A 15828-nucleotide genomic window follows, 5' to 3' on the forward strand; every position below is an offset into this window, starting at 1 on the left:
TCCATGAAGAGGTTAAGGGCCTTGATGATTATGGAGTAAAATCCCTTTATTGGACTAGCAAAATGAGGTTTGGTGAAGGAAAGGAATTTGTCCAAGAACACAAAGGTAATAAGTGATAAGAGTCCAAAGGAGCTTAGTTTCAAACTCAACTTACTTTTAAATTTACATTTTATAAAAAGCTAATAGTGCTATGTCCACTTTTGAGATTTATGAAATAGGACTTGACTAATTAGCCCGAAATGCCATCTTTCCTTTAAGATGCCGTTAAATCAGCAATCTCTAAATAAACTTTTCAGGATCTCCTCAACTGGAATCACTTCTTCCCTCAAATTTATTTTAGATTTGTTTGTGTTTTTTCCTCTATATGTTTATTATTTATGCACTTACATTGTTTACTACCTGTAAGAATGTAAGCTCCTTCCAAATAGGGATTCTTCATTAATTACACTTGAATCTCTAACTCCTGACACAAAGCAAGAGCTTAGTAAGTATCTGTTATAACCACCTCCTCAGAGGTGGGAGTATCCATGGGTGTATAACATTTCATATATTGTTCCTTTCCTTTTTGATGTAATGATTACTTTTGCTGACTTTATTTTGCTTTTTAAAAAAATTCTTTGTTCATAAGGGCTGGCATTCTGAGAGGGGGTAAGGGAAGGAATACACAACGGGAAATTTAGTCCAAGTAAAACAAAATTTATGAATATTCTTTTAAAAAAATTTTTGAATGCCTGTAAAATACAATTACTCTCATTTTCTATGGTCTATTAAAAACTATATAGACTAATCTTGCAATGGTAAAGGGAATGGACAAAAATGGAAAGGATTTTTTAAAAAGCTCATTAAAAGGAAAGTGTACAAGTAGTTATACCATTTCTAACTTCTAAAACAAGTGAGGCCTACAATAGAAACTGAATTAGTCACAACTTCTTGATGACTTGATATGCTTACTTCTTTTTTATTAAGGTATCTTAATAATAAAATGGAAAAGGAGAGAAATGGGAAAAATAGGACCAAATTATATTATAATAAGGTCTCAGAGCTATAGCTCAAAACAAAGCTCCAGCTACAGCTATTAGAAATAAAAAAACATGACTCTAGAGGACAGCTGGGTAGCTCAGTGGATTGAGAGTCAGGCCTAGAGACAGGAGGTCCTAGGTTCAAATCTGGCCTCAGACATTTCCCAGCTGTGTGACCCTGGGCAAGCCATTTGACCCCCAATGCCTACCCTTACCACTCTTCTGCCTTGGAGCCAAGACACAGTATTGACTCAAAGATGGAAGGTAAGGGTTAAAAAAAAAAAAAAAAGGAAAAGAAACATGACTCTGATGAGAGCAGCTAATAGGTGTGGATATCAAATGGCATAATGTATGTGCAAGTGCTAATAAAAATAGAAGGCATTACACAAATATGAAGTAGAATTAACATTGTCCCCAAGAAATTTTATCTCTGAATGTATTTTTATATCACAATGTGTCTATTAAGGAGAAGGTATAGTATAGAATAATGTTCCCAGCACTTCAGAATGCTAATTACTATTAATAATCAAGTAGTATATATGTTTCCTTAAATACAAAAATCTCTACAAAAGTTACATTGGAAAGCTAATAAAAATTTCAATGATAGAGATAAAAAAATGAAAACTTTTCCTATGATGCATCAGAGCTTAGATGAATAACAATAATATAACTCAGACTTATTATTATTACTACTCTGTGTAGTATTTTTGAAAAATATTGCCATCTTTAGAGAAAAATAATAATCATTTTAGCAAATTTACTTGGGCACACCAAAATGTTACACTGATCTTTCTTTATCTGGGAATTAGAAGTTTTCCAAATTTACTATGTGTGTCTTGTTTTCAAAAAATATACTTCCCAAAAAGTAGTGGCCTAATAAGAGTAAAATGATGAAGAGAAAAAACTTTCTATTTTCCTTACATTAGAAATGCAAGTGCAATGGGAGAGATAACAAAAGAGCCACTGAAATAATATTTTGTAATAGTTTATATATTAGATATTCTTAAATATACAAGATCCTTGAGAAGGAGGATATTGTTCTGTTCTTTGTATTTTTATCTTCCGTGCCTAGCACAATGCCTGGCTAATATTAGTAGGTACTTAATATAAATCTGTAAAATAATTTATTCACATGGAATTTCACAGCCAAAATCTCTAAGTAGTCTATAACCATGCTATTTTTCTGAGTTAAAAACAAAACCAAAACCACACACATAAAAAATCCCAATGTCTATCTAGGACTAGCTCTCTACCTCCTAGGCATACAATCCTGAGCAAGACTCTTACTTCTGGGAGCATTAGTTTTCACATATGAGAAATAGAGATAGTAATAGTAACCATAAATATAGTGTAATTACTAGAGCTAGCCTTGAAACCAGCAAGAGCTGGGATCCAGCCCTACCTCTAACACATCATGGTCAAAAACTCAAAGCTCACTTAACTTCTCCATGTTCTACCTCTAAAGCCTCCTGGAGAGAAAGTGGCACCAACATGTTGGTAGAAGTTTCTCCATCTGAGAATTCCCCTAAATTAATGGAATTACATATCTAGTCCTTCTTAATAATTCTTATGTACTTCGGAGAATTAGAGTGGAAAACAAATTGGGACATTATGTATTTAAGCTCTTTAGAAAGCAAAATCAAAGGAATCAGGAATTTATGAGTTCAATGATTTTATTTTTATATATATATATATATATATATATATAAACCTTCTCTCTCAACACAGATAGGCAACTCTTCAACTTACACTCCTAGAGAATTGCTTGGGGGAAAAAAGAATTTAAGTGATTTCTACAGGGTCACAGGCAGTAAGTGTAAGAGACTATACTTGAACCAAAGTCTTTCTCACTGGCCCTCTGGCTACTAAGTAATGTTGCCTCTTTAATGAGTGACAGAAATATAAAATATTAAGAGCCTATAGTCTGAAAATTTAAAGTCATATGTCCTACTTTTATTTCTAGATTTAAAAAATTCTACCAGTTACTTTTGACTCCATTTTAACTCATGAATTTGATAACAAAATGAAAATTTAATTAGGCAATTAAGTCTTTATAGGGTCCTTCTTTCTTCAATATCCAGGTTATACTAAATAAGTTTTTTCATTTTGCTTCTTATGACAAATCAAAACATGACAACATTCCATTTACAACTAATTTCCAAAATAAGAACATAAGTATATATTTAGGAAAATCATTCTAATTATGCTTTGATACTTGAACTTAATCAACAATCATCTACTAATTATCTGTTTTCTGGGGCAGCTGGGTAGCTCAGTGGATTGAGAGCCAGGCATAGAGACAGGAGGTCCTAGGTTCAAATAAATCTGGCCTCAGACACGTCTCAGCTGTGTGACCCTGGGCAAGTCACTTGACCCCCATTGCCTACCCCTTGCCATTCTGCCTAGGAGCCAATACATAGTGTTGACTCAAAGACAGAAGGTAAGGGCTCCCCAAAAATAAATAAATAAATGAACGAATGTCTGTTTTCTGCAAGTCATTGGGCGGGGGTGGGGGTAGGCTAGAAATATATAATGAAAAATGACAATGACCGTCAAAGAACCATCAACTAGTTATAATTTGAATAACTTTATGGTCTTCCAGTTAGCATCATGAGTCTTTAATCTTAATATGACTATTCATGTTCAGAGGAAAAAAGGCTAAAATTAAGAACACTCTTTTAAGGTTTCCCATCTCTTTGAAAGGTAGTATGATTTCCCCCCCCAGTGGAGTTTAGTCTAAAAAATAAAGAAACTTGGCTAAAGTTTTCTTATGTTAAAAAAAAAACCTTTCTTTTTACAAATAAATTTATAATGGAACTAGTAAAAAGGACTGACTAGTGTGATATTCATCTTAAAATATGTATCCAAAAATCTCTCACAGTCATATAGGGAAATTGCTCTGGATGACAAAGGCACTACCCAAATTCTGAGGGTAAAAAGAAGCTCAAGCACCAATGCAGAGAAATCAAAGAGATAGTCAATATGGAATTAAGGGAAATAAGTTCCAAAGACAGTTACAAAAATCTTGTGAAAGTTACTAGAATAAAAGACAACACTGGAAAAAGAATAATTTTTTTCTTCAAATTGAAACAGATTTTTGTCTTTGATGATATCTCTGACAAGGAAAAAGACTGAACTAGTTGGTTGTCAAGCTCCTGAAGTGGAGGAACATGAGAACAAAAGCTTTTTGGCAAGTGTTGCTGCTTTTATTACCTAGTAGGAAGTGTTAAACCCACTTGTCTAAAATGGAACAAGACAATGCTGGCAAAAAAAGATTTCAATTAGAAATGTTTTACAGACATGTAATATTACTATTTTTCTAATAGCTATATAAGTGTTTACATACCTAATATTATTTTTAAGTACTTTCAGGCAACTGAAGCATTTAAAGGTTGTATGAGTCTTCTGTTCTTGTAGATTATCTCCTTCATGTTTCCCATAATAAAAGTCATTAACTAACATGATCAATTTTCCTTTATCAGCATCAGCAATTTTATTTTTACTTGTTGCACTTGAATATTCTGTTTTATTAGATCCCCAAAAGAAGTTGTTTACCCTTTCTGGACAACAATACTAAAAAGAAAAATAATAAAAGTCTTAATTACTCTTTTAAAATTAATCACCAAGAGATAATAACTCATTTAAAACAAAGACTAATATTGTTATTCAATGACACAAAACATGTTTGGAGAGTTTTAACTCTTTAAATAAAGGCATTATTTCTGTACCCTGAAAAACAATGAGATACATATTTGCATGGCATATGTAATTTAGAAAAAGAAATGCAGTTTTGAATATTCTACAATATAAATGAGATTTCAAGAAATCTCATTTAGTAAAGTCAGTGGTTCCCAAACTTTTTTGGCCTACTGCCCCCTTTCCAGAAAAAAAAATATTACTTAGCCCCCTGGAAATTAATTTTTTTTTAATTTTAATAGCAATTAATAGGAAAGATAAATGCACCTGTGGCCATCACCACTCCCCCTGGATCACTACAGCACCCCCCCCAGAGGGCGGTAGCTCCCACTTTGGGAATCACTGAGTTAAATAAATCCTTAGTTTAATTTTAGCCATTATTAGCATTCTTTTTTTTTATTAACCCTAATATCTTTTATATATATCCTTCTATATTAATTTTATTTGTTACAGGGCTAGGCAATGGGGGTTGTGATTTGCCCAGGGTCACACAGCTAGGAAGTGTCTGAAGTCAGATTTGAACCTAGGACCTCCTGTCTCTAGGCCTGGCTCTCAATCCACTGAGCCATCCAGCTGCCCCCCTTTATTAGCATTCTTATACTGCTTCTATAAAAGCTACCTATCATTCCTAGTCACGATCACTTCAGAATTTCTTTCTCATTATATAAATATTAAAAACAAATATTTTTTGAGTTTCAGTATCAATAATGAGTTGGCATTAAAGTGACATAAAAATATTATTGAATACATGCAGGAAAAGAGGTGGGCTGATCATATAAATAAGAATGAAAACCAACAGTAGGAAAGGGACCTTTTAAGGTATTAAAACAAAAAGAGTAAAGCTTTCTTTATATAGGGTTGATGTTCTAGGGAGGATTTATGTGAAAATATGCACAATCCAATATTAGAAGACCAATGAAGGGTTTTAATCTGCATCTGCATCAGTAGAGTAAATATCACACTTCCAAGAAGGTAGCAAAGAAGAAAGCAAATGCAATTATCCAACAGGGAAGTGTTTGATTTTACTGAATATCTTGATTAATAACAAAGAATTTCCATAAATGCAACTTATATTCTGGAAAATTATAGTAACATATACAATAATAAAACTGTTTAGAATATCATTACATTTCTATTTACATTTCTTTGATGAGTCAGATGCCTTACCATCATTACAAATATCTATTACCATATACCACAGATGATCAGAATAGTCAATTAAGTTATTGATAGTTCAGATGAATGAAATCAATTCTCACTATACATAACAATGTACTTAAAGAAAATTCAGAGATTTGAAGATCATTTCAAAATTATAGTCTCAAAAAAAAGTTTACCTTCATGTGATTTTTTAAAGGGTCCAACAGATTAAAATGAATGTTACACTTTGGACACGCTCTTGGGAAAGGTGGTCCATTTTTAGCAGAAGTAATTGTACCTAAAATACATTAAGTGCATTTAGTCTCCAAATTTATTTTTTTATGTCTCAAAAATCTAATGAGAAAATATTTTTAATTACACCATTTAAAAAATATATCAACTAAAATATATAAATATATTTACTGAGTCAATCTTTTACTTCTTTAAATTTTCTATTTTTTTTCCCATTATTTTAATAGCTATCATAATCCATTCCACTTTACCTTTTGAAAGTGTACTCTGTGATGGTGACTTTACTGAAGAGAATGGGGATGAGGGATGAGTTCCAGCAATACCTTCACTGGACTTGGATTTCTTTGAAGCAACACTGTTTACTTCAGAAGTAGAGAGACGTTTTGTTACAAAGGAACTTTCATTTAGACCTATGATGATTACAATGTAAAAAAAATTTATAAGTGTTTTGCTACTCACATATGCACTAATAAAAAATATACTAATCATTACTAGTAACATCTTTAGAATGTTTATAATTCAAAAAGATATTTTCTAGTCAAAATAAAAGTTAGATAATTTAAAAATCAGAGTAGCTGGCAAATGAATATAAAAAAATCAGAGACACAGTTCTAGGAGAAAATAGAATTGATGTTAAAAGGAATTATTTCCCAAAAATTCATAAAGTAATGCTACTTCCACAAGAAAACTGTTTTCTGATCTTAGCTGGGGATGTGAGCAAGTCAGAGCACATTTTTTGCAAAATCAGTTAATGAGCAAAAATTTTGAGAAAATAGAACATGCTCCAGGGCCAAGTTTTTACCAATGCATTTACAAAACTCTAAGTGCCCTGTTTTGGACTTACTACAATTAGTTTAATTTGTTCCTAACATTTTTAAAGACCTTGAAAATGTGTTAAAGCTTACCCCTCTATAAACCTAAAAAAAGCACATGATAAGGCAATTTCAGGCAAATTCTTTTACTATGACACAGCAAATAAGGCAGAAACAACACTCCAAAGTATATTTTACTCTATACTAAAAATTCAATTTATTTCTTTGTAAAAAAAAAACACCCTATTAATAATAAAGTATAGAAAACATTATAAAATCAGCACTGGGAAGGGTCTTAGAAGTTATCTCTTCAAAAGAATTTATATTTCCAAGCTGAAAGGGACCTAGGGAATGATCTAGCCCAATTCCCTCATTTTTAAAGAGGAATTCAAGGCATCAGAAATTAAATGCCTTGGCCAAAGTCACACAGGAAGTTTAAAGAGCAGAGCCTAATTAAGAAAGGATTTCCTTAAAAGACTTGTACAAAAATATTTATAGCTGTGCTCTTTGTGGTGGCAAAAAATTGGAAAATGAGGGGATGCCCTTCGAATGAGGAATGGCTGAACAAATTGTAATATCTGTTGGTGATGGAATACTATTGTGCTCAAAGGAATAATGAACTGGAGGAATTTCATGTGAACTGGAATGACCTCCAGGAATTGATGCAGAGTGAAAGGAGCAGAACCAGAATAACCTTATACACCAAGACTGATATACTGTGGCACAGTCGAATGTAATGGGCTTCTCTATTATGATCCAGGGTAATTCTGAGGGATTTATGAGAAAGAACGCTATCCACATCCAGAGAAAGAATCGTGCTTAATTTGCTTAATCACATGGTTCGATGAGGATGATTGGGGATGTAGACTCTAAATAATCACTCTAATGCAAATATTAATAATATGGAAATAGGTCTTGACCAATGACACATGTAAAACCCAGTGGAAGTGGGTTGGCTACAGGAGGGGGGTGGGAAGAAGGGGAGGGAAAGAACATGAATCATGTAACCAAGGGAAACACTCTAAATTAATTAATTAAATAAATGAGCTTGCTTTTAAAAAGAATTTATTTCCTTGCTCTCAATTCAGAGCTCATTCTAATACAATTTACTGCCCTCAATGGAAGGAATAATAATCATGAGATATTACTCAACTACATGAAAATGGTATTCTATCAAGTTTTTGAAAGCAGATTGAGTTGGTGATAGTGAAGCTTTAAACACAGTATATATAGTATTGAAGGGTGTATGACCTTGGAAAATGTGTTTCTGTTCAAAAGCAGTAGATGAAAATAAATATTGCAATTACTTTATATACTCCTTTGAGTACTTTATAACAAATTAACATGAAAAAGCTTAATATATTTAATGTAAAAATTAACTCACTTGCTATCCATTTAAAAATCTTAGCTGCATATCCTTACGCATTCTAGTAATTCCAACATGAATTAAAGCAATTTGTTTCAATATCTTAGCTTTCTTCAATAACATTAAACTAGCAGATTTGCCTGTCAACTTTTCCATATAAGTTACATGTACAAAAAGAACATCATTATGCTGCTTGGCTCTTTAGTCAAATGTGTTTCTCAATTGATTTTTTCCCCCCTTCTTGAAAAAAAACAAAAACAAAACAAAGACTGATACTGGAACTGATATAAGTGCATGGGCTGAGAACTGAGGTATTTGTGCATTTTTAAGCAATGACTATTATATAATCATTATACCAATGCTCTTCTGAACAGAAGTTACTTGGTCAAAAAGCTTATAAGCAAACATAGGTGCTGTTCTTATAGTTGCAGCAACTGGATATATTTGTGCAATTGGCTGGATAGATTGAACAGACTGAGTAGAATCTCCTGTTTTAATACAGAAATTTTTAAAACACTAAAAAAATTCTCCAAAGGAACACACACAAAATTCACTACTAATACAATTTAGTCCTTTATACCTTTGTTTCCCTACTTTTAAACATATTCTCCTATCTTTATATATATTATTCCCCAACACCACTATAACTACTGATCAAAATTCTATCTTTTAAGGAACATTTCAAATCCTCCTCTATGTACCTTTCTCTGATCAACCCAGTCAGAAGTTCCATTCTGGGAACTACTGTAACAATTACCTTAAGTGAAACTTTAACAATTATAGTATAATTATCAATTTATAGCTTATCTCAGCAGATTATAACTTCCTTCAAGGTAGGAACTGTTTTTTTGTGTGTTCCACAGATCCTAGAGCAAAAAGCCTTGTATTTGGTTGGTGCTCAAAGAATGAATAAAAAGGATTTCAAAAATTAAGATGTAGATATAACTAGAAATAGTCAAAGAACTTTCTAAATACAAATTAGTAACTTTTAGAGGCAAATTGTTTCAGGTTACCATTATATCTTTTGGTGAATTGGTGCCGTAAAACGTGAAAAGCAGAAACCTCTAAATTATCTGCATCATAGCTTCCTTGGAAATAGTTCAATTTTGACCATGCAGATGATCTAAGGTACTCATTGCTTTCTTTGCATCATGGAAATCTGTTATAAGGAATGGGTGCTAAAGCATTCATACCATAAAACATGTCCGTGCCCGGAAACACCCATGCTTACTAATGAAAAATGCCTTACTATTTTAGAGTACAGCTGGCCTAATTTCTCCCTGAAATAAAATCATTCCTACAATGTACCTGAAAACTGGTCATCTATCTTTTGCTTAAAGACCTCCTTTGAGTGCCAATCTCTTAATTTCTAAAGTAATGAATTCTTTTAAATGGTCTTATTAGGAAAATTTTTCTTATATCAAACTTCAATTTGCCTCTTGGCAACTCACTAGCTGTTATACTTCCTGACACTACCTTCTGTCTCACTATTTTTTTGCTACTTACTTTTAGCTGGCAGAGGGCTCTTGCTTTAACCAAATTAAGGTCACTGTTTGAGCAACTTAGAGCTGAGGTCTTAATTACTTCTTTTATTATATTTGTTAAAAAGAAACTATTATTTTAACTAGTATAAGAATGATCATAACTAAGTTTCTCCTATAATCTTTCATTCTCCATTCTGCCTAGGCAATTAAAAAAAAATTTTTTTTAAATCTTAAGTATTGATTTGAAAGCAGAATAGCAGTAAAGCCTAGACAACTGAGATCAAGTGACTTGCCCAGGGTCATACAGCTAGGAAGTATCTGAGGCCAGATTTGAAACCAGGTCCTCCCAAATCCAAGCCTGGCACTCTATCCACTGTGCTACCTAGGTTGTTGGCAGAAGAAATTTCACACCTGGTTAGAGTTGGGAGATACAAATTGACACCAAATTCTTGATATGAATTATAACTTGATTTTTGATTCTCCATAAGTTTCCTTCTCTATTTGCAAGAGTCATTTATTCAACAAATATTTATTAAAATGCCTATCCAATACACTGAGGTTAGGTTTTTTTTTTAAAAAAGCTCATTGAATTTAAAATTCAAACATATGTTAAGCACCTGCTATATGCTAGGAAATGGAGATATAATACCAAGAAGGAAAAACAGTGCCTAACTCCAAGAACTTATATTTAATGGATGTAACACATAAATACAATAAAATTTTAAAGAGAATGAGAGTACTATGTAGATGGAGTAGGTAAGGATCCGTATAAAAATTAACACCTAATATGAGTCTTAAAGAAATCTAAGGATACTGAGAGCCAGAGGTGAGAATTCCAGGTATGAGGGGAATCGATGCAAAGGTACCAAGACTGGAGAAGGAATGTGAAGTTTGGGAAATAACAAGATGGGCAGTTTTTCTAGAGAGCTTATGAAAGTAAATAATATGAAATGTCTGGAAAATGTGTTGAGAGTAGGACCATGAAGGGTTTTAAATACCAAGCATAGGAATGTGCTAAAATATACCCTGGAGACAAACAGGAAGCCACTGAAGTTTCTTGAACAGGGAATCAACATGATAAGCCAAGTGCTGTTAGGAAGCACTTCAACAACTACTGTGGATGCTCTGGAAGAAAGGGATATCCTTGAAGCAGGAGATTAATTAGGAAGTTGTTGGAATAGTGAAAGAAAGACAGTGTCTGAACCAAAAAGGTGAGGTCAGAGAAGGGCCAACAGGAGAGAAAGTTTACAAATTTGTGCTGTTCAGTTGTTTTCAGTTGTGTCTGACTTTTCATCACCCCATCTGGGATTTTTCTGGGCAAAAATATTACAGTGGTGGTTTGCCTTTTCCTTCTATAGTTCATTTCACAGATGAAGAAGCAGGTAAATATGATAAAGTGACTCCCAGGATCACTCAACTAGCAAGTGTCTGAGACTAGATTTGAACTCACAAAGATAAGTCTTCCTGACAACACATCCAGCACTCTTATGAACTGTGCCACTTAGGTGCCTCCTTTACAATTTAGTGGGGATAATTAGAAAACAGTTCATTACTTAATGGGAAGACAATGTAAGCTGCTTTACTCTTGATCCTTTAATTCACTCCTTTCTCTCTGCCTGACTAGTCAATTTTTTTAACCATACACCTGTAATTTAGCTCAATTTATCCTTATTTATTAAACATACAAGTGATAAAAATTAGTGGGATTTCTTTAGGCAAAAATTAAGCCTGGGAAGACTAGAATGAACTGATGCATTTTAGTGAACAGAAACAAGAAAATAATTTATATAGTAACAATATTATAGATACAACTTTGAAAGACCTAAAATTTCTGATGAATGCAATTACTAAATATAATTCAAGAGGACTAATTAAAATTTCTATACATACCTCCTTGATGGATACAAGATGCAGAATAAGAAATAAATTTTTGGACATAGGCAATATGAAATTTGCTGTGCTTAATTTGCATATTTGTTACAAGAATTCTTTTTCTTTTAAATGGGTGAGAACAGAGAAAAATGCTATTTAAGTTTAGTTAATTGAAAAATAAAATTTTAGGGAAAAAAAACCTAAAAGATTCTTTTTCTACTTCCCATAGTTTATCCTGAATACCACAAGCAAGAGGATTAAAGCATATCACCTGAATATGAACACCAAGTCAGGAATCACTTCCTGCTTCAAAATGAATCATGTTTGAAATCCTAGTAAATTTTCCTTTTTTCATTCATAATATGATAAATCATTATAACGATAAATTGTAATATATGAATTGATGCAGAGTGAAGCAGGAAGAGGGAATAAAATATATATGACTGCAATAATGTAAAAAAATGAATAGCAATCAACCCCCCAAAAAAATCCTAAGTGCATGCTGCAAAATATTTTATATTTACTGAACTTTGAAATGAAATTAAGTATAAAAGTGTGACCAGAAGACTTAAGAGTCAGGAAATGTGGGTTGAATCATGACTTTGATGCTTACTAGCTATATGATCCAAGTCAAGTTATCTCTAATCCTGAATATCTTTATCTGCAAAAAAGAGATAAAAATATCTATCATATCTAATTCATAGGGTTGTTGTTAACAAAGTCCTTTTACTAACACAGGCAAAATGTGCTTTAATGCCTATTCTTATTAGACTCCCTAATGAAGAGAGGCTTGAGGCAAAGAAAAGCCTAGGGAATGTGGAAGCTCAAATAATATACAGGTAATGCCTTTAGAAAGAGTTCTAAGTGAAAGCATTTAAAGTCAAAACTTCTATTCCAAAATGAGACACCCATTTTAGTCACTACAATCTTCAAAAAGGTTCCAAAATGAGACACCCATTTTAGTCACTACAATCTTCAAAGAGGTAGCTAAATTAAACTATTTCCCCAATGCACATTTTTTAGTCAAAATACTTGATTATATTTTAATATTTCTTTAAATTCTCATACTTTTGCTTATTGTAGGGACTAATTTTTAAAATCTTTAAAGGTAGAAAATTTGCATGTACAACAAAATATTTATAGTCAGACTTTTTTGTGGGAGGACAGAACTGAAAATAAGGTTAAGCAAACTGTTGTACATCAATGTTATGGACTATTAATGTACTATAAGAAAATATACCACATTCAATCATGAATACAGAGAAGCATGTAAAGACTTAAATTAACTGATGCAATGTGAAGCAAGCAGAGCCAAGAAAATATACATAACTACTACAACAATGTAAAAGAAAAGAACAACAAACTATATCCCCCCCCCAAAAAATCACAAGTTCATGTTGGAAAAATTACAAAGAATAAAACACCAAACAAACTATAAGAAAAATACTTCTCTTCCTCCCTACCCCTCACTATTGTTTTTCAGGAAAAGTTTTGTGTTGGAGGTTTATAATTTTTTCCTATTTCCTCTTACTTTCAGTTGCCATTTCTCTTGCAATCATTCCTACTTCTTCCTCTAACAGAAGCACTTGTTGTTTCTAACTTATAAGGAAGCAAGTTCCCAGTCCATGGATGTTTCAAATTGAAGATGAGTATTAGAGAAGGGATTCACGCTATGGACTGAATGGAACAGCATTTAAGAACCTTCTGAGCTCTAAGATGTTATAGTCTATTGTTCCAACCTGAGCATTGTTACTGAGTTAACCAAATGCCAAATTGTATGTCATCTTTTTATTTCATTAAGCACATATGTAGATTTAAAATATTTTAACTTGTTAGAAGAGAAATTCTATACTATGAGGTCTCCCTCAATTGGCCTGTCAATATCTAGCTATAGAATGCCAGGCTTCAGTTTCCTCATCTAAAATATCAGGGATTGGAAAAGATTGATTTCAGATTTATCTTTGAATTTACAATCTCATAATCTTAAAAGGTTGGTTTCAGATTTATCTTTGAATTTACAATCTCATAATCTTAAAAGAGATTTTTAAAAAGGGAGGTGCTCATGTCTACCTTCTCAATTATGTTGTTTGTCTCATTTGGATTATTGTCCCTTTTGCCTACTCAAATCTTCAAGCAGAGTCATTGTCATCTGAAAGATTCTGAGCAGGGAACAGACATGATGAAAGAAAGTCATTTAGTCCAGTATGCAAATATAGGCAGGATGGTTTGGAAAAAGAGACAAGAGTTAAGAGAAAAATATAGGGTATGTGTGTGTACATGCACACATGTACATACATTAGAAGAGAAAATTGGGAAAATTTAGATTAAGTTACTAGAATATTCAGGTCTGCTGAAAGAAGAAATTTATAAATCTTCCATGATCAAACTAGAAAAATTTTGTGATAATCTTTCTATTTCAATTTCCTGAGGTGTTATGTAATGAAAAAAAAGTAAATTTACTAATAGTAATATCTCTATTAATGAAGATGACAAACACTTCAAGTTCAGAACCTTCATTAAAAGAGACAAAAAAAATAATGTATAGTAGTATTTAAAGATATCATAAAGAGATATATGTGAAATATAATTAAATAGTAACTAAAAGAACAAATGCTACAGAGATCATCTCTAAAATTCAAAATTTGAGAAGAGAGAGATTAATTTCATTTGGGGGCATTAAGGAAAGTTTCATTGAAGAGTAATACTTGAGCTGGACCTTAAAGAGAAACATTTTAAGAGGTAGAGATGATGAGTATATTACAGGCCTGAAAGAAAAGAGATGACCACAGGCAAATAAATATTTGAAGGTGGAAGAGTGAATGATGTGATCAGTATAAATAGTAGTTCACTTTGGCTTGAAAATGTGTGAAGAAGAAAAATGTGAAATAAATCTAAAAAGTTAAATGCTAGGATAAGAAATGTGTATTACATCCTATGGATAATAAGCTGGCACTGAACGTTTTGGAGCAACAAAGTCACATGGTCAACTTTAATAATAGGCTTTAATCTATGGTCACAAATTTTATAACAAATTTTGATGAGACCACAAAAACAATTCAATATCCTTATGTTTGAATTTCATGTAATGTTACTTTTGAAACCGTTTAGGACTTACAAATATATTGTAATTAATACCTTCAAATGGAGAATGTTTCATTAGTAAATGAAAATTGCCTAATGAATTCATGGCCCCAAGAAATGAAGTCATTTACAAATGACAATTTTATGGAAAACTTTAGTCCCTTGAAATATCACCTAAACACACGTTGATATGACATCAAGGTTGTCTATGTAAATTATAAGGCCAAAGAAGTTCTAAGAACTATAGCTTCTGAGTAAACCAATTAATGAGGTCAACTTACATGTTGATATAACTGAAGGAATTTCTACCAGCCTTTGATAGCTGTATTGGTGGGTATGATGATTGGCTTGATTTTTACTAAAATCCAAGTAGTTCTTGGTACAGTCTTTCTACTATATACCTGGACTACTTTTTTATGTCACATTTATAAAATTGAAGCCCTTGATCTAAATAAGCTGAAACAAATTTTAGTAGCTAAAAAAAAATTGATAAGTAATTCTGCAATGCCATTTTTCTTCCACATCCATCTGATTTGTCTAACTGCTAAATAAAAAAACTGTACCTCTGAATCAATGAAACAAAAGAAAGATTATTCCTCATAAAGTTCGTGGAAGTGAGCTTTGGCAAGGCTTCACATTCACTTTTACTGATATTAGTCAAGAAACAGATTAGTTAGCTTGGAAGCCTCTGCTTTCACAAAAACCATCTTTATAGCTAGTAGGAATGAAAAAAACACAAACCTCTCTCTCGGTGTGAAGGCTTTGAAATTAAGCAAAAGTTTTACCACAAATACATTAAGTGCTCTAGGTCAGAAATAATATTTCAAAGCAGCTTTATAAAAAGTTTCAGCAATAAAAATGTACTAAAGTCATAATAACTGTGTTAAAAGTTACTCATTTTGGTCCCAAATCTGGCACCAAATAGCTATGTAAGTGGTTTTAAACTCTTTGGACCTTTGTTTCCTCATCTATTAGGAAAAAAATGGCTTTGGAACAGAAGACCTATAATTCTAGCATTAAAATTCTATCATTCTAATGTTATTTGTCTGATGAAAATGTAAGAGCAAATGGTGGCCTACTTAATAATAAAAAAGAAATTAAAATAC

The 15828-nt window shown here is 32.3% G+C and overlaps 1 protein-coding gene across 1 annotated transcript in view; it reads right to left on the minus strand.

Moving 5' to 3' along the window:
- Positions 1 to 15828, minus strand: part of ZNF280D (zinc finger protein 280D) — an 89992-nt gene that overhangs the window by 52192 nt on the left and 21972 nt on the right. Inside the window, exons 8-10 of the mRNA XM_044665298.1 lie at positions 6359 to 6517; positions 6053 to 6153; positions 4366 to 4592 (exon numbers count right to left, since the gene is read on the minus strand). Of these exons, the coding sequence (XP_044521233.1) occupies positions 4366 to 4592; positions 6053 to 6153; positions 6359 to 6517 (487 nt within the window). The remainder of the gene's footprint in view (positions 1 to 4365; positions 4593 to 6052; positions 6154 to 6358; positions 6518 to 15828) is intronic.

The sequence above is a fragment of the Gracilinanus agilis genome, chromosome 2 (assembly GCF_016433145.1).
Source record: "Gracilinanus agilis isolate LMUSP501 chromosome 2, AgileGrace, whole genome shotgun sequence".
Taxonomy (NCBI): Eukaryota; Metazoa; Chordata; class Mammalia; order Didelphimorphia; family Didelphidae; genus Gracilinanus; species Gracilinanus agilis.